The sequence below is a fragment of the Phasianus colchicus genome, chromosome 1, assembly GCF_987193195.1.
Source record: "Phasianus colchicus chromosome 1, bPhaCol1.hap1.1, whole genome shotgun sequence".
In the NCBI taxonomy this organism is placed as follows: Eukaryota; Metazoa; Chordata; class Aves; order Galliformes; family Phasianidae; genus Phasianus; species Phasianus colchicus.
Window position 1 is genome coordinate 14,670,581 of NC_143436.1, and position 17,896 is coordinate 14,688,476.

The 17,896-nt window shown below is 44.4% G+C and overlaps 2 protein-coding genes across 9 annotated transcripts; one reads left to right on the plus strand and one right to left on the minus strand.

The window, feature by feature from the left end:
- Positions 1 to 96: 96 nt before the first annotated feature.
- On the plus strand, positions 97 to 12,674 carry RINT1 (RAD50 interactor 1). The gene is made up of 13 exons (XM_031597400.2): positions 97 to 617; positions 686 to 927; positions 1,795 to 1,968; positions 2,045 to 2,194; positions 4,214 to 4,370; positions 5,122 to 5,232; positions 5,424 to 5,649; positions 7,710 to 7,847; positions 8,542 to 8,741; positions 9,905 to 10,119; positions 10,649 to 10,829; positions 10,913 to 11,031; positions 12,040 to 12,674. Exons 1-13 carry the CDS (start codon positions 441 to 443, stop codon positions 12,254 to 12,256), a joined length of 2,307 nt encoding a protein of 768 aa, XP_031453260.2. The 5' UTR covers positions 97 to 440; the 3' UTR covers positions 12,257 to 12,674.
- Positions 10,090 to 14,482, minus strand: EFCAB10 (EF-hand calcium binding domain 10). Of its 8 annotated transcripts, XR_016464415.1 has the most exons (6): positions 14,307 to 14,469; positions 13,957 to 14,121; positions 13,686 to 13,812; positions 13,120 to 13,191; positions 10,278 to 10,471; positions 10,090 to 10,178 (listed from the first exon to the last, which is right to left on the minus strand). XR_016464415.1 is itself a non-coding variant. In XM_090135896.1 (5 exons), exons 1-4 carry the CDS (start codon positions 14,404 to 14,406, stop codon positions 13,158 to 13,160), a joined length of 426 nt encoding a protein of 141 aa, XP_089992022.1. In that variant the 5' UTR covers positions 14,407 to 14,474; the 3' UTR covers positions 10,126 to 10,471; positions 13,144 to 13,157. The 8 variants fall into 8 exon arrangements, 7 of the variants coding, with proteins under 7 accessions (XP_089992022.1, XP_089992012.1, XP_089992036.1 ...); XM_090135896.1 differs by having other exon boundaries at positions 10,126 to 10,471; positions 13,144 to 13,191; positions 14,307 to 14,474; XM_090135886.1 differs by having other exon boundaries at positions 10,126 to 10,471.
- Positions 14,483 to 17,896: the final 3,414 nt, after the last annotated feature.

Below are 17,896 nucleotides of genomic sequence, written 5' to 3' on the forward strand. Positions count from 1 at the left end.
GAGAGGAGGGGGCGGGCGCGACCGTGGACGTGGGGATGGGCGGGGAGGAGGCGGGCGCGCATGCGCCTCTGGCCCCGCCCAGGATGTGCTGCGCGCGCCTCAGCCGCTGCGGCCTTGGGACGCGCTGTGCTGACGCGGCGCGGCGGGGTGGGGGAGCGCGGCGCTGCCGGGCCGGGCTGAGGGACAGGGAGGGCGGGCGGGTCCGGTGCTGGCGGAGCTGTGTCCCGTCCCGTCCCGTCCCGTCCCGTCCCGTCCCGTCCCGTCCCGTCCCACCTTGCTGAAGCCGGTATTACTATTAAAGGCCTGTTTAACGTTCGGGTTGTGAGGAACTGCCCTGCGTTTCCCGCAGCTCTGTGTTCTCAGCGGGTCGGTAGTTGGTAGTGCTGCCTTAGTGGTGAGCAGGTAGAAATTACGTAAATAACGTTGTGGAGAAAGAAGGCATGGCAGCCGTTAATGTGACGAAGAAAGAAGCCTTCAGAGATCCAGATCGCTGCGATATCCCGTATTACGTTTCGGAATTTGTGGAAAGAGAAGTTGGGAATGACTACGATTCTCTGAAGAAGCTGGGCAGCCTGATCGAAAAGCTGTCTGAAAACAAAAAGCAGTTGGAAGAGCAGGTAAGTATCTTTACTCTTCCCCAGTGCAGTGTTCCTGTGTGAGGCCTAATGCTTGTCTGTAAATGCAGGTGCTTACAGTTTCATCCGAAGTCCCGAAAAGAATTCAGAATGCCTTAAAGAATGCGGAGGACTCTAAAAAAAATCTGAATCGGCTTCTAGAGGAAGAAACTCTGCTGTCTGATTCCATCAGCAGCCACTTAGAGAAAGCTGAGCCATGGATGGAGGATCTCGGTGTGCTGATCAGCCAGGTAGAGGAGATTGAGCGTCACCTGTCCTATCTTAAATGGATTTCCCGAATAGAAGAGCTCAGGTAAAGCTGATGTACTTACACAGAATTCTTACTAGTGATATCACACAGCTTTTTCAAAGGTTCAGTGGTAAACAAACAAATTTAAGAAATACATGAGGACAGCAAGTTGTCATCTGATCCTGTAAACTGTTAACGTGTTCTCCAGTGAGAGCTGGAAATTATTGCTCTGGTTAAGGAAGAGAGCAGTAATTCTCTATGGTGCTGTGTGCATAAAACTTTTTCACCCATTGTAAATTACAGTGAAAGAACTAAAATATACTTGAATATCTTGAGCAGAAATGTTACACTTCAGACTTTGTAATTCTGAGTTTTCATTCTGGTACACTGATTTTGTCTTAATGGGAATGAGCAATGCTGTCTTACTTCATGTGATTTGTAGCTGCTTTTGGTGGAAAATTTTGTGTAATGCTCGTAAAGAATGTCAGAAATTGAAAGGTACCTTTAGAGCAAATCTTGTATAGAGAGACTTAAGTTATGAAACAACTTGTTCTAAGCTACAGAAATGTGACAGGTCAGCTGCAGTCTGAAACTTGCTTCCAGTTTTCCTCCTGGGAAGCAAAAGAAAAAACAGTTCTTTGAACAAGTTACTTGAAGAGCAGTGCTTCAAAGAACTTTGGGCCTCCCTTCTTCAGCAGTTCTGCCGTCAGGTCTCTGTGACTGGCTCTCAGCCATTTAAGGAATTTCATACAAAAAGCTTGGTTCATGAATCCTTGCTGAGTACTACATGGATGTGATGGGAGTGGTAACCTAGTTTGTCTCGTTAAAATATTTCAGATTGAGCAAGTTTTGTGTCAGTTTCTCAAAATGCAATTGATTCTTTTGTGTTATCTTTAGTGAATTTTTCTCAACTCTTCTTGTATTTTATAGTGATAACATTCAGCAGTATCTGATGACCAATAATGTTCCAGAGGCAGCCAGTACTCTAGCATCTATGGCAGAACTGGATATTAAGCTTCAGGAGTCATCTTGTTCTCATCTTCTTTCATTTGTGAGATCCACTGTTAAATTTTGGCATAAAATTCTTAAGGACAAGTTGTCAAGGTATGGGATGCCTCATCACTCCCTCATCTCATGCTGTGCTGTAGCTTTGTGGTAAAGTGTGTGTTTTGTGTTGCAGTGACTTTGAAGAAGTGCTGACCCAGCTTCGTTGGCCATTTGTGGGGCCACCGCAGTCTCAGGCATTTGGCCTTACTGCACCAGCCAATGCTTCTGATGTTTACAGCAACTTAGAGATGTTGTTCTGTCAGCTTCTGAAATTGCAAACATCGTATCCTTTAAAAATTAATGTATTGTGAGGGTAATAAATGTCAAAGATGCACATTCTTGTAGAAAGCAGTAAAACTGTTCTCTCTAAAGAAAAAAGACAATTTGAATTTGTTACTTTGTGTTAACATTAGAATGTACTTTTTCATATAGGAGATAATAAGTGAACAGAGCTAGAATTCAAAAAAGTATTAATCAGTTTAATATGTCCCATCCCAGAAAGGAGAGAGAGTTGAAGATATATGTGTGTGTCAGAAGGGAATTATAAAAAACACAATGATTTTCATTGAGTAGCAGTAGGATTCTCTGATTGAGTGATCCATCTGGTGGATGAGGGAAAGGCTGTTGACAGTCTACCTCAACTTCAGCAAAGCCTTTGATACTGTGTCCCACAGTATTATCCTATAGTCTTTGCTGAGTAAAGAACTGACTGGAGGGCTGGACCCAGTGAGTGGTGGTGAATGGAGCTAAATCCAGCTAGTAAGAGATCGTGAGTGAGGTTCCCAAGAGGTTGGTGTTGGAGTGCATCCTGTTCAGTTGCTTTATTGATGACCTGGATGAAGGCATTGAGTGCGCCCTCAGTAAGTTTGCAGATGACACCAAGTTGGAAAGAAGTGTTGATCTGCCTCAGCGTAGCAAGGCCCTACAGAGGGATCTGAACAGGCTGAGGCCAGTGGAATGAAGTTCATCCGTGACAGGTACTGGGTCCTGCACTTTGGCTGCAACAATCTCAGGCAACACTATTGGCCCAGTGTAAGAAATGGACCTGGGGATGTTGGTTGGTGTTTGGCTAAACATGAGCCAGCAGTGTAGCCAGGTGGTCAAGAAGGCCAGTGGCATCCTGGCTTGTATAAGAAATAGTGTTGCCAGCAGGAGCAGGGAGGTGATCGTCCCTCTGTACTCAGTGTTGGTGAGGCTGCACTTGAAGTACTGTATTCAGTTTTGGGCCACTCACTACAAGAAAAACATTGAGGCCTTGGAGTGTGTCCAGAGAAGGGCAACAAAACTGGTGAGGAGTCTGGAAAACAGGTCTTGTGAGAAATGGCTGAGGGAAGTGGGATTGTTCTGTCTGGAGAAAAAGAGGCTCAGGGGAGATTTTAGCCTCTCTCCAACTGCTTGAATGGAGATTGTGGCATTACCGGTGATAGGATGAGGGAATTGCCTCCAGTTGTGCCCGGAGAAATTCAGATTGGATATTAGGAACAACTCTGAAAGAGTGATCAGGCACTGGAATGGGCTGTCCAGGGAGGTGGTGGAGTCACCATCCCTGGAGATGTTCAAGAAACATTTAGATGTTGTACTAAGGGAAAAATATTGGTAGGTGGATGGTTGGACTCAATGATCTTGGAAGTCTTTTAACCTTGGTGATTCTGTTCTCTGATTCTGATCTGCCTTTAAGGTAAATCAGAAGATTCTGCTCATCCTGTTCCTTTAGTTTGAGGGTAAAATCAAGCAGAAATAAAACTCAAGGTTTTTTTGGTTGGTTGGGTTTTTTTTTCCTGAAGTAGTTTGAACAAACAAAACCCCAGAACAGTACTGGAATAGGAATGAATGTGGTCATTTTACGCAGCGTGGTGGTGGTAACAATTCTGGTCAGTTACGTTAGGCCACTTAAATCACGTGCTTCAAGGTGGGAAATCACATATTGCATGTATTATTTTCTTGAATCTTTGATACTCCTTTAAGAAGCACGAATACACGTGTCTCTTGGATACAGGTTTGGGAGTGATGATGAGATTTTGTTTCGTGATATTGATTTCCTAAATCATACTGATTTCAGTGACTTGTATTGTCGTAGAATAAGTAATTCTTAGTGGCCAGAGTTATGTTAAATATTTTATAAAACTGAAACTTTTCAGTATTGTACAAATTCAAGGAATTTTATAGCTTGTGTAATAGTGCCAATGAGGTACAATACGGTCAATGAGGTAGAGCTAAAACGCTGTTTGTTTTTGTAAACACATTTAAGTCATGCTTTTGGAGGAACTCAACACCTGTATTTGTCCTTGACTGTCAAACTTAGAGATGAACTATTAACCAAACCTAAACAACTGCCAGAAAAGTACGCCTTACCCCCATCACCACCTATTATCCTTCCAATACAGATCATGCTGAATCCTCTTCAGAAGAGATTTCGGTATCATTTCACTGGAAATAAACCAACAAATGTTTTAAGCAAGGTATGGAAGAACTCAATTCAATTTTATTGCTACTAATCTTAGCAGCATTCAATTATATAGCTTTAACACTTTTGTTTCGGAAATTCAGTTTCTTAAAATATGTGGTACTTGTATCTACTGCAGTGTGGACAGACATCAAGGCAGTGCTTGGAGACCTTTGAGAGGATTCATGTATTTTCTGGGCTAGGCAATATTTTTCTCTTGCCTAAATCTTTTTGAAATAATTACTGCAACCTTAGATTCACTTCCATCATTTCAAAACATAGATTAATTTCATCTTCGTCCTTGCAAATCATTTTGGAATGTTGAAAATTGCTTAAACTCAAAGATTGTATGAGGCTGTGGCTTTGATTTTTGTCATCGTGCTCTGCAACATTCATGTAACTGAAAATACTGGATTCAGCTGCTGGTATATAATGGGTATAATTTTGTTTGACGTATGTCCAGATTGCTAGTTGGAAACTGACTTGCTTTTTGTATGAGTTATCTACAAAAGCTGAGTCTTTTCATCCAAGAAATGTCACTTAAGCAGGTTTCTTACAAGCAAAACGTTAGCACTGCTGTAATGCTTCGACGGAAGGATTTGAGAACCATTTTGTAAGAGTTTAGGTGTACAGGTCTGCGTGTTCGTGTTGACAGTCTTGGGCAAATCTAAGTGTATTTGCACTCTGACAGTTGCTACTACAGTGTATTTTTTATAGTGTTACGTATATTAGTGAGTTCATTAATTTTATTTTATTTTTTAAATAAGCCTGAGTGGTATTTAACACAAGTGCTTATGTGGATTGGAAATCACGCAAAGTTCCTTGATGACAAAATCCAGCCAATATTGGACAAGGCGGGATCGCCAGTGAATGCTGGGGTAAGCACTTCAGTGGTTTTGTATATGTATGAATACCTACACAGTCAGCTTGTGCAAGCACTCTTCTGCTGATTTTACTTAGTGTGCAGTGAGACTTAACACAGTCCAGTAACAGTTTTAAATGTTAAATACATTTGCACAAGTTTATATGTACCTCTCTCTGATATTTTATTCACTTTTTCTTTTAAAAGCTTGAATTCTCTCGTGCTCTTGTAATGCTGATTTTGGAGAAGCTGGCTGCTGATATTCCATTCCTGTTATACGATGACACTCTCTTTTGTCACCTTGTGGACGAGGTACTTCTGTTTGAGAGAGAGCTATACAGTGTTCATGGTTATCTCAGCAGCTTTCCCAGTTGCATGCATATTCTCTCAGAAGAGTCCTGCTTCCAGAGATGGCTAACAGTGGAAAAGAAATGTAAGACTTGAAAGAAATTTTGTTGGTCTGTGTATGTTTTCATTCTGATTGGGCAATATATACTCCTCAAGTGGGATAAGCTGCTTGAATGGGGCTACTACAAAAGACACATTCTTGAGGTCAGCAGTGAGTAGGATGCCCAGGGGTCAGTACTGGGTTCAGATGTTTAACATCTTCTGTATTGATCTGGGCGGTGAGATAGAATGCACCCTGGGTAAATCTGCAGATGACAGAACTGGGGGAAGTGGCTGATTCACCAGCAGGCTGTGCTGCTATCCAGAGGGCACTGGACAGGCTGGAGAGGTGGGCTGGCAGGAACCTTATGAAGTCCAACATGAAGAAGTACAAAATCCTGCATATGGTGAGAAACAACTGCCAGCACGAGGACATACTGCAGGCCATCCAGCTGGAAAGCTGCTCTGCAGAAAGGGATGTAGAAGTCTTGATGAACACTATGTTGAATATGAGCCAGCAATTGTGCTCTTGCTGCCCTGAAGGCTGATGTTATCCTGCATTAGGCAAAGTATTGCCAGCAGTTCAAGAGAGATGATTCTTCCTTCCCTCTACGCTCAGTATTGGTGAGACCACTCCTGCAGTAGTACCGTGTCCAGTTTTTTCCCTCACCACCAGTATGCTGGACATAGTGGAAACAGTCCAGCATAGGGCCACCAAGATGCTGAATGGACTGGTGCACCTCCATTGTGAGGATAGGCTGAGAGCTGGGGCTGTTCAGCCTGGACAATGTTGGGCTCCAGGAGATCTCATCACTGTGTCTTTGCCCTCTACTCTGCCCTCGTGAGGCCCCATGTGGAGTACTGCTTCCAGGCCTCAGGCCCCCAGCACAAGAATGGCGTGGAGCTGTTGAAGCAGAACCAGAGGGCCATGAAGATGGCCGAAGGCTGTGACACCTCTCCTATGAGAAGAGGATGAGGCAGCTGGGATTTGTCAGCCTGGAGAAGAGAAGGCTCTGGGGAGACCCTGTTGTGGCCTTCTGGTTGTTAAAGGGAGCTTATTAACAGAAGAGACACAGACTTTGTTCATTTGCTGGTAGTGATACACAAAAAGGGGAAACAGTTTTATACTAAAAAAACAGGAAATTCAGATTAAATTTTGAAAGAAATTCTTTTCTGGTGAGGCCCTGGCACAGCTGCCCGTAGAGCTGTGGGTGCCCCATCCCTGGAGACGCTCAGGGCCGGGTTGGATGGGGCCCTGGGCAGCCTGAGCTGGTGGGGAGCAGCCAGCTCACAGCAGGCATTGGGGCTGGGTAGGCTTTAAGATCTATTCTAACACAAGCCATTCAGTGATTCTATGATTCTGTACATGAAGGGAAGGTGTACAGAGGACAGAGCCAGACTCTTCAGCGATGTTCAGTGCCAGGACAAGAGGTAGTGGGCACAAACTGGAAGACAGGAGGTTCCATCTGAACACCGGGAAGAACTTCTGTGATGTGTGGGTGGCTGAGCACTGGCACAGGCTGTGGAGTCTCCTCCTTGGAGATCTTCAGAGGCTGCCTGGATGTGGCCTTGGTCACCCTGTTACAGGGGCCCCTCCTTAAGGAGGAGTTTGGCCGTACAGACCTAGGTCCCTGCCAACCCCAACCATCCTGTGATACTTCAGTATTCTTTGGTTGTTTTGACTAAAAATTGGTTTGACTGCAGTAGTGCTTCTGAAGTTCGTAAGACTAAGCTATGGGATCTAGAACGTTTATTTTAAGACAGTGTTACATATACATTTGTGCAAAGACAGACTTGAAATTGAAATGAAGGGAAGGTATTAATTTTTGAGGAAATGGAGAAGTAGTATACTGGAAAGGAACCAATCAACTATTTAAAACAAAAACCACAGTCAACCCTGATGTTATGTCTGTGTCTGCGATAACTGTTATTGGAGCTGGTTCTATATAAAACCAGTCATCAGGAATTTTTCTTTATATGAAAACATAAAATTCAACTTACTGGAGATAAAGATTTTTTATACTTATGATTTTTTGGGCTTTTAGATAATTGAGGGTTTTTAAATTATTAAGTACTAACAACATTTACAATTCTTTTGCATCTCAGTTGCTCTTCAGAAAATGGACTCTATGCTTTCATCAGAGGCTGCGTGGGTATCGCAGTACAAAGATATCAGTGATGTGGATGAAATGAAAGTCCCAGACTGTGCGGAAACTTTTATGACTCTGTTGTTAGTTATAACAGGTAACTGCTAACCTATGGGCATTCCTCTTGTTTATAATGAGTAGCAGAAAAATGGCAGCTAATAGATTCCTTTATTGAAGATTAATTGTGTCAGCAACAGTCACCAAATAAAGTTGTTGCAAAGTTGTGATATTTAACTTAATAAAAAAATTTCCTGTTCATCTTGTGTTTTGGACACAAATTTCAGAACAAATAATCTTGAGCTATTGAGATATTTAGAAAGTAACACTTAAAAAATACTGAAACACATTAATAGTAGAGACAGTAAGGTGATCAGAGAGCTGGAGCTCCTCTCCTATGAGGAAAGGAGGGAACTGGGCTTATTTAGCTTGGAAAACAGAAGGCTCCTGGGAGACCTCGTTGCGGCTTCCAATACTTGAAGGGAGCATATTAGCAGGAGGGGGAATGGCTGTTTTCGAGGGTGGATGGTGACAAGGGGGAATGCTTTTAAACTGAGGCAGAGGAGATTTAGGTGAGATATTAGAAGGAAGTTTTTCACTCAGAGGATGGTGACACACTGGAACAGGTTGCCTGAGGGGTTGTGGTGTGTTCTCCTTGATACTGTTGTGAGTCAGGTGTTTTGAAGTGCTGTGTGATGCCTTTATAGTAGTAAGGACAAGCTGCCAGTAATGTCTCTTGTTCAAAACTTTTTTCTTCAGTGTTGGAAAATATAAAACATTATATTAATTCCCAGACAGGTATAAGAATCTTCCAACGGCTTCCAGAAAACTGCAGTTCCTGGGGCTACAAAAGGAGTTAGTTGATGATTTTAGGATACGATTAACTCAAGTAATGAAGGAGGAGAGTAGAGATTCTTTAGGCTTCCGATACTGTGCAATCCTCAATGCCGTTAACTACATAGCAACTGTGCTGGCAGACTGGGCTGACAATGTAGTAAGTAATTATTTAAAATATTGAATAGTTTTGTTTGTGTCGTAATAAAACATTTTATTTTCAGCATTGTTTAAATGTATTCAGAAGAATTAATTAGGGAAAAAATAGAACTAGATATGAATTCAGATTGAATAAAAAAGATATTGGTAGATTACCATTTGATGTTTAAGCTTTATTAAAAATAAAGTTGGTAAGAGATGCAAAGAGAACCTGAGGAATGAAATGGTTTGAACAGCCAAAAAGGTTGTCTCTTTACGTGCTCCATATTGTAAAAGTAAGCAAGTTGATTTTGGAGATCTGAGCCAGCGTGTTGCTGGTTGAAGTGCATGGAGAGCAGTAGCATACACACGTTTCTTGAATTCCTGTGCTAAGTTAGCTTAAATGGATTTGGTTTGGGTACCTACAGTACAGCTCAGACCAGGTGCACAGAAACACCACTCACTGATAACTGGTTATTGGGTGTATATATTGCTATATAATAGCCTGGTGACTACTCAGCTGTTCTGACTACTGTGATACAAGGTCATACAACTGTCACATGTAAAAGATGTAAATAGGCATTGTGTGTGGGATGGACAGCCTCCAGGTTCTTTTTACCTTCATAGAAAACTGTGGCTCTAGGAAATCATCTTGATTTGAGGGGAGAGCAGCCTTCATGTTACGTAGCTGCATCTGCATAAACATCTTGATGTTCTTAGAAGCAAAATGGAGATAATTGCTGCTGTCATGTTGAACCCAATCCATTTCCTTGCTGTTGTCAGACCAGCAAAATTACGATTTAAAGAGACATTAATTCTGAAACAAATATTAAGTTCCATCTTATTGTTGCAGATAGGATGGGGCGAGGGCAAGTGATTTTGACTGTTTTAAAGTGTTCTGCTGTCTTAGAGCACCTACTTAGTATTTCTCTGAATCTGTTCCTTTGACCTGTCTGCTGTTGTATTTGAAACCCATATCGGTTATGCTCTTAGGATTAAAACACAGTGCTTTGTTTTTACAAACATGGGGACCATGTGGAAATTGTTTTTATAATCTTAAAATTGTAAGATTATGGAAGTGTCAGAAGAGTGTTTTCTAGAACCCTACCTGTTAAAGTACAAAAGAAAAGTTCAAATAATAAGATTATTTTTGGTAGTACTTATATCTGATATTGTCTCCTCTAGTTCTTCTTGCAGCTACAGCAGGCTGAACTGGAGGTTTGCGCAGAAAGTAATGCTGTCAGCCAGCTGCAGCTGGGGCAGCTGGCTTCAATGGAGAGTTCTGTCTTTGATGAAATGATCAACCTCCTGGAACGCCTGAAACACGATATGTTGAGTCGTCAAGTGCACCACGTCTTCAAAGAGGTCACAGATGCTGCAAAGCTGTACAAAAAAGAGAGGTGATTCTGTCTGCTCATTCTCTTCTCACATTGCAGTATCTTTTTTTCTGTTAAAAACACTGAGGCAAATAAAGGCAAGAACAGAAAAATAAGAAATTTGGCTTTCTGAATAGGAAGGGCTCGAGTAGTAAGCATTTGAAGGGTTTTTTTACGCTTACTTCAAGCCTATTTAATGTTATATTTTCTAAAGCACTTCTGCAATAAGTGGGCACATTAGCTTAAAAAAAAAAAAGGAAGAATTCTGAGTAAATATAGTTTAGATGAGAATTCTTCTCTTCAAAAAAGTGGCATGTAGTGACTACTTCTGTCTTCACAGAATCACAAGGTTTCTTGACTGGTTGATGATGAGTTCCTAAAAAAAAGTAAACAAATACAACAGCTCAGTGATTACTTTTAGCTTTGAAGTGGAAAAGGAGAAAACTGTGCACCATTGAGAACAGCTAAGATTTGTTTAAGTGATATTTTAACTTCAGCTATTGTAATACGAATAATTTCACTGTAATGACTTCAGTGTGCTAATTTCTTTCAGGTGGTTATCTTTACCATCTCAAGCAGAGCAGGCAGTAATGTCTTTGTCAAGCACAGCTTGCCCAATGTTGTTGACTCTACGTGACCGCTTGCTACAACTAGAACAGCAACTCTGTCACTCTCTGTTTAAAATATTCTGGCAAATGCTTGCAGAGAAAGTGGACACTTACATATATCAGGAGGTGGGTGTTCACAAAATATATGTGGTACAGCATAAGTGTTGGTGGCTGGCCTAAACAAAAGATACACCCCTTTCTGTTGGCAGATAATTATGGCAAATCATTTCAACGAAGGAGGAGCAGCACAGCTTCAGTTTGACATGACCAGAAATCTTTTTCCTTTGTTTTCACACTACTGTAAGAGGCCGGAAAACTACTTCAAGCAGTAAGTGGGAAATCTCATCTATCAGTATTTCAGAAAAGAATGTCCAGATGCATGTGTTTTATCTATCATCAAGATTTTTTTCACAGTTTGAGAGGAGAAGAAATACTTAAAATATGTGTATCATCTGTGCTCTTGGGGAGGCATAGTGTTGATGTTGACCTCATTGCAGCATTTCAGTATCTAAAGGGAGCCTACAGAGGGGAGGGGAATCAACTCTTTGAAAGGGTTGGTAACTGCAGGACGAGGGGAAATGGTTTTAAGTTGAGGGAGGGGAGATTTAGGTTGGACGTCAGGGGGAAATTCTTTACAGAGAGAGTGGTGAGGTGCTGGAACAGGCTGCCCAGAGAGGTTGTGGATGCCCCGTCCCTGGAAGTGTTCAAGGCCAGACTGGATGGGGCCCTGGGCAGCCTGGTCTAGCATTAAATGAGGAGGTTGGTGGCCCTGCATGTGGCAGGGGGGTTGGAGATTCATGATCCTTGAGGTCCCTTCCAACCTTGGCCATTATGTGATTCTTTGATGTTTGTAACAGAAAATACTTAACAAAAATAAATATGCTGTTTCAGAGAATGAATCATAGAATGGCCTGGGTTGAAAAGGACCACAGTGATCATCTAGTTTCAACCCCCCTGCTATGTGCAGGGTCGCCAACCACCAGACCAGGCTGCCCAGAGCCACATCCAGCCTGGCCTTGAATGCCTGCAGGGATGGGGCATCCACAGCCTCCTTGGGCAACCTGTTCCAGTGTGTCACCACCCTCTGAGTGAAAAACCTCCACTTAATATCTCACCTAAATCTCCTTTGTCTCAGTTTAAAACCATTCCCCCTTGTTCTGTCATAACCCTCCCTCATATTTGTCATGCTATAAGCAGTACTTTCCAGTTCAGTACTTCTGACCATTTTCAGAAGTCAGTGGGAGCTTTTTTTTCTTAGTTGCTGGGCATACAAAATTAAGTATCCCATGGTTGCTTCTTTTATTAATCCATATGTACCTTTTTTCCCCTCATGCAGCATCAAAGAAGCCTGCATTATCCTGAATCTGAATATTGGTTCTGCCTTGCTTCTGAAGGAAGTACTGCAGTCAGCCTCAGAAAGCGAAGCACCGTTACAGCCAAACCAGCCATCAGCAACAGCAGCGTTAAATGAACTGGGAGTTTACAAATTAGCACAACAGGATGTTGAGATTCTTCTCAATTTGAGAGCTATTTGGCCAAATACAGGCAAATAAAGACTTTTTTCAGAAGTGGTTAAAACTGAATCTAGATCACTTGTTTCAGAAAAGCAGAAAGCTGTGTCATTGGTCCGATCTAATCTTTTATTATATACAGTTCCAAAAAAATAAGATGCTATGGTCCTGTCTTCTAACTGCACAGATCTTACTTTCTTTTCCATCACTACTTTGTCTTCACACTTCGAAGCTCACAGGTTCTTCATTACTAATGAATGTGTTATTTGTTTTCTGATGGTCTGCCTTTTTGAGTTGGGATGCTGTCACAGTGGTGTAGTGAATACGGAGCTGATGCATGTATGCAAGTGCGGCTATGTGCAGTATGGACAACTGGTACACTCTCACCTAAGTGCAGATGTTTTCTACTTCTAAATCCCTGGTTCAATGGGTGTTCTGTATTAAAATGTGCACAGCAAGACTCAGCATGGAATGAAGGAATCTATCACTTTTATTTATCAACATTAATTCAAAATCCTTCTTTTTTTCTGTCCCAAAGTGCCCTCTGTTTTTTGAATAGGACTTCCTTTATTCTTGAGCTTGTTTAAAAGTTGTGTTATTTGGCAATGCTCTCTTTCTCCAACCGTGAACATGTTGAAGTTACTGAAGCTGATGATGTTTTTTGTACCAGCACTGTGAGGCCACAGTTGAAGGAGGAAATGCCAGAACACTTTTGATTTGGAAACAGGATTTCTATTTAATCAGGCGATCTTATTATCTTAATTAATACATTTCTAGTGCCTGGTAAACACAAACGTGTTTTTGTCATTTGTTCTCTTCAGCAGACAGCTAAAATGGATGAGGGAAAAATAAGGGCACTGCTTAAACTTGTCTTGACACACCAAAAAATGGATGGAGCAAAATACCTATTTCTAGTATGCAGAACAGACCTCCATTCAAATCATTACACAGTCCAGCCTTCCAGCAACGTTTTCATCCTAGGACAGAAGAGAACAGCTGGTTTGTTTTCTTGCAGTGGCTGTAAGTTACCAAGCAGCGTCCCTCGAAGCATGCCGTAACCAGCAGCAATGAGTGCGAGCTGGAGCTCGCTTCATTGCTGCGCTACTGCCTGTGCTGCGTTACAAGTCAGCTTTGCTTGAGCGCGCTGTTTGTTTCCATAGCAGCGATTTGCCTCCCGGGGCGCTGGGCGGCCTGCTGTGGTACCAGAGCTGGAGGCGGGAGGCCCAGCCCGCGCCGGGGGGTTGGAACTCACGAGGCTTGGGGTCCCTTCCATCCCAAGCCATCCTACGCTGCTATGACCTGCTGGGTTGCCTGATGCTGCCTGCGTTGTGCGGAATGGGGAGGGCTGCTTTGCTGGGAGCCCGAAAGCTCAGCAGCCAATCCGTGCTACAGCATCGGCCTTCTCAGGTCCGGCAGTGCGAGGCGCTAAGGTTCGAGGCCGAGCTCCCGCAGGAGCTGCGGCGGCACTTACATTTCCTCCTTGAACGTGGCCAGCCCGACCTCCTCCTCATCCCCGACGCGCAGCTCCGCGGTGCTCAGCCCCAGCGTCTTGAGAGCTGAGGGGAAGGAAAGAGGTTCCCGAGCAAGTCTTCGGCAGACTGACGGCAGAGCGCGACCGGGATATCATTAAAAGTAAACGTATTTAACGCTGCGAAGCGCGAGCCGATACCGTCACGGTGCGCGCAGGCAGAGACCTGAAACGTTTTTAACAAACGCGCGGAGCCGCCGCCCGCGGGACCGACCTGCTCGGCACTGCCTGCCCGTGACGAAGCCGCGCCCCGCGGCGTCCAGCATCCTGAACACGGCCTCCACGTCCGCCTCGTCCAGCACGGACGGCATCGCCGCCTCGCCGCGCCGCGCCGCGCGCACCGCTTCCAGCGCCCGGAGCAGGAACTGCCGCGGCCGCTCTGCAACGGAGCGAGGCCGGGGCTGCCGCTGCGGCGGGCCCTCCGCGCCCCTTCCTCTGCCCCTCCCCGCGGCCGCCCCGAGGGTCTCCTTCCCCGCCCCGACGGAACCCCTCTCCCTCCGGAGCGCGGCGATAAACGCCGCCAACCCCTCGTTTCCCCTCAGCCCCTCCCCCGGAGGGCCGCACCGGGCCGGCGGTACAGCAGCAGCGCGGCGAGGCGGTGCAGCAGCGCGGGCAGCCCGTGCCGCTCCAGGTACTCGCGGCTCTGCCGCTCGCCCGCCGCCATGGCGTTGCTAGGAGCCAAACCGCCGCCCCTCGCAGCCGTCACAGCCCTCGGAGGTGCCTGAGGAGGGCGGGCGGAGCGGGGCGGACCTCGGGGCCGGGAGGGGGCGGGGAGTCAGCGCTTGGGGCTGGGAAGCGGCGTGAGGTACGGCGCGGCTCTCCTTCGGCGGGCAGCAGCGCGAAACACGCGACTGAAAGCTGACGCTCGCAGTGTGCGCACGCGGGAACCGCAGGCTGAAGTCAGCGTGCTTCTGTCAGGAACGGTTCCACGAATCACGAAGCAAAGCAAGCCACCATAGGAACATATATATATATATAAAATGTCATTTCTTTGTTAAGAAAGCACAATTTATTTCCTCGAGAAACGTTCTGCTGACACATCGTGTAGGGCACTTGTCCTTGGTCCGTAGCACAGCGCGTGCAGCAGCAGGGTGAGCTCTGAGATGCTCACCAGAGGAACTGCATTTCTGCTGGTGAAGAAGAACAGGATTTGACGACCCATCTGAATGATTTCTGGTTTCATCACAGTAATGCTTGCTAATTTTTTATCACAACCGCAAGGACCACATCTATTTTTGTGCAGTTATTTATTTAAAATTGAATTTTGCCGGAAGACTTTTACTTAGTAACTGCTGCGGCAGGAGATGAGCCTCTTGTAGAACGCAACACGTAACTTCAGCCTTCCCTCTACCTCATTACAAAGCACTACATAGACTACCAACAGTCCTAAAGAGTGAAACCGAGAGGAGCAGGGCCTGCAGGCAGCCATGCTGCCAGCTGCAGCACTACTTGGCTGGCAGGGGAGGACTGGCGGATGGGCATTTTTCCAACTCAGAGAGTAGAAGATATGAAGGTTGGCAGCCCAGCATGCAGCAGGGAGGTTGGAGCTTCATGATCCTTGAGGTCCCTTCCAACCCAAGCCATTCTGTGATTCTATGACTATGAAGTCTGGGCCCATCTTCTCTGCAGTCACTCATGATGTAGCTGAAGGCAGCAGGCTGAAAGGAGCACTTCCTTTTGGCTGTTTTCTTTGGCAGTGTCCAGCTCTGCAAAATAACCCAAGTGAAAACCAGCTTTCTGCACCTTCAGGGTGTCTCCTTGAAAATGAAGAGGCAAACCTGCTGCGTTGGGGTTACTCCTCAGGCTGTGAGGTCCAAACACAAATCCTAAAAGCTATTAACAAGGAAGGAATTTAACTAAGCAGCTGTAGGCAAAACAAAAACAAAACAAAACAAAGCCAGCAACAATAAAAAGCCTAAACCACCACTAACAAAAACCAGATGCATCAAAATAAGAGGGGAAAAAAAAAAAAAAAAAAAAAAGTAAAAGCAAATAGCTGCAATTTAAGAGTGGAGCTGACCAGAAAGGAAAGCTTTGTGCATACACTGAGAGAATCTTAAGGACTATGGGCTGATGTATTCTGCATCTGTGGTAGGTGAGGTTAAAGGGCTGAACCTGAGTAATCCTTTCCAGGCCACGTGTGCTCACCTGTGACACAGCGCTCCAAATCAGCACGGAGTATATTTGCCACTGGGAAGGAAGGCTGGTTCCCCTTCTGCAGTGATGCTTTGTCACCATTCCGCTCCCTGGCTCAGTCCAAGCCCAGCTGCAGACACGTGGGACTCGCAAATTTTCCGTCCACTTACTGCATTAATGCCAACAGGCATTAACAACACCTGTAGCATGCTGTACATTTACTTTGTTCATGCCAAACAGCTTTTCTGAAAAAGAAATCCTGTGTGGTGTCACATTAATCTTCTTAACTGCTCTGAATTAACCAAACCCTGCTTTCATTTCAGAACCAAACCTGACAGGTTTGGAAAATACACAAAGGGGCAGCAGAACATTTGGCACCACAAGGAATCCCTCTGGTATCTTTACTTTCAAAATCAGTCCCTCCTGGATCCTGAGGATTTCTGGCAAGCTCTCCTTGAAATGGGAAAGCTTTTGGAATTCTTCCTTTCTCCCTTCTGTGGAGACAGCTGCTCACAGATTAGATCTTTATGCTACTGCAGGTCAGCCTTAACCACTAAAAAAAGCAGCCCCCTGCCCACCCAAAAAAAGGAGAACCCAGCTCATGTAATTTGTGAGGCGTTACGAAATGAGAACAGGAGAGCATGCATGTCATCTACTGTGCATTCTGCAGCTGAAAGTGAAACCAGGGCCTGCTAATGAGTTACTGGCTGCATCTGCCCTCAGCCTAGGAAATTAAGTTTTAAAAAAGGCCTGTACTTGTTTGGAGTTGTAACTTTCAGGAGGTATTCATGGAGAAAAAGAGCAGAAAAAATTGCATGAAATGAACATTGTGTTCAAAAGTCTGAATCTGCTGCATGAATCGCCTCCAAACATTTCTGGAACCAGTAATTGGTGTGGCTTCCAATTGTCAGTCCGGACAGATTTGGATGAGTAAAACAGATACCGGTTGAGACAGCAATGACTTTCTTCTAAAACAGATATTTCCCTGGTAAAAACAGAAGCCTAAGAACTAGAGTGCAATAAATAAAAAAGTTCTGGTGTGATTTGCTTACCTCTGGAACTGGTGGCATTTAGAGCGTGTTAGAGAATAGGAGAATACTGTTGCAAGCAAAATACTTGTTGCATAACCCAAAAGGGTGTGGGAAACCAAACAGAGAACAGCTTGTAAACCAGGACAGCAAAGCTGCAAGCACTAATAAATGACTCAGTCATATTTGGAAAATAAACGTAGGGCCCTTGACCTCTGCTGGCTGTGACAGATGATGGCAAGCAACCAGTAACTCGTGGCTGCAATAATCTGTTTTCTTGGTTGTAGCCTTGATTTCTGACGTCTGTAAGAAATACCATCTTACAAACACAGTGTCTCTTCAGCTGTCTTCAAGCACACATGGAGATCACTCTGTCAGATGAAACTTCGACATGCACTGTGACCAAATGATGTTTGGTTTCTTTACAGCGTACTGAAAAGGTTAAACTTGAGACTAAAAAGAAACATCAAAATATAAGCAGCCCAAACACGTTGTGTGGTAAAGAGGAAGTTCAGGATTAGCTTTTGCCACAGGCATCAAGAACAAGCAAGACATTACACACAACGCTGTTCAGCTGGAAGGTAAAGTCTTCTTCCTATTTTTGTTTCCTGTAACCCAGGGCAGCTTGCTATCTCTTCTGCCTGTTCTAAATGGATGCATACGCAACCCCAGCTTGCAGTTCCATTTCTTGCTTTCAAGACCATGCTGCAATGATGTCTCTTTCCTACAGTATCTCCAAAATTGTTGTTCCTAAGAGGAGCAACATGAAGTGTACACGTTCCCAGATCTACAGAAGAGGTTTGCCGAGAGAAAAACCAGCAATGCTCTGTGCAAAGCTGATGGGGCACCAAACAGTGTCAGTCTCATTTGCAACTGGAGCAGGCTTTCACACAGAACAAGGATCGTAGCACTTAGAGCTCAAAGTTGAATTTTTAGAATTAACAATGGTAAAAAAGACTGGTTATATATTTGCACTGCTCGTTGAAGTCA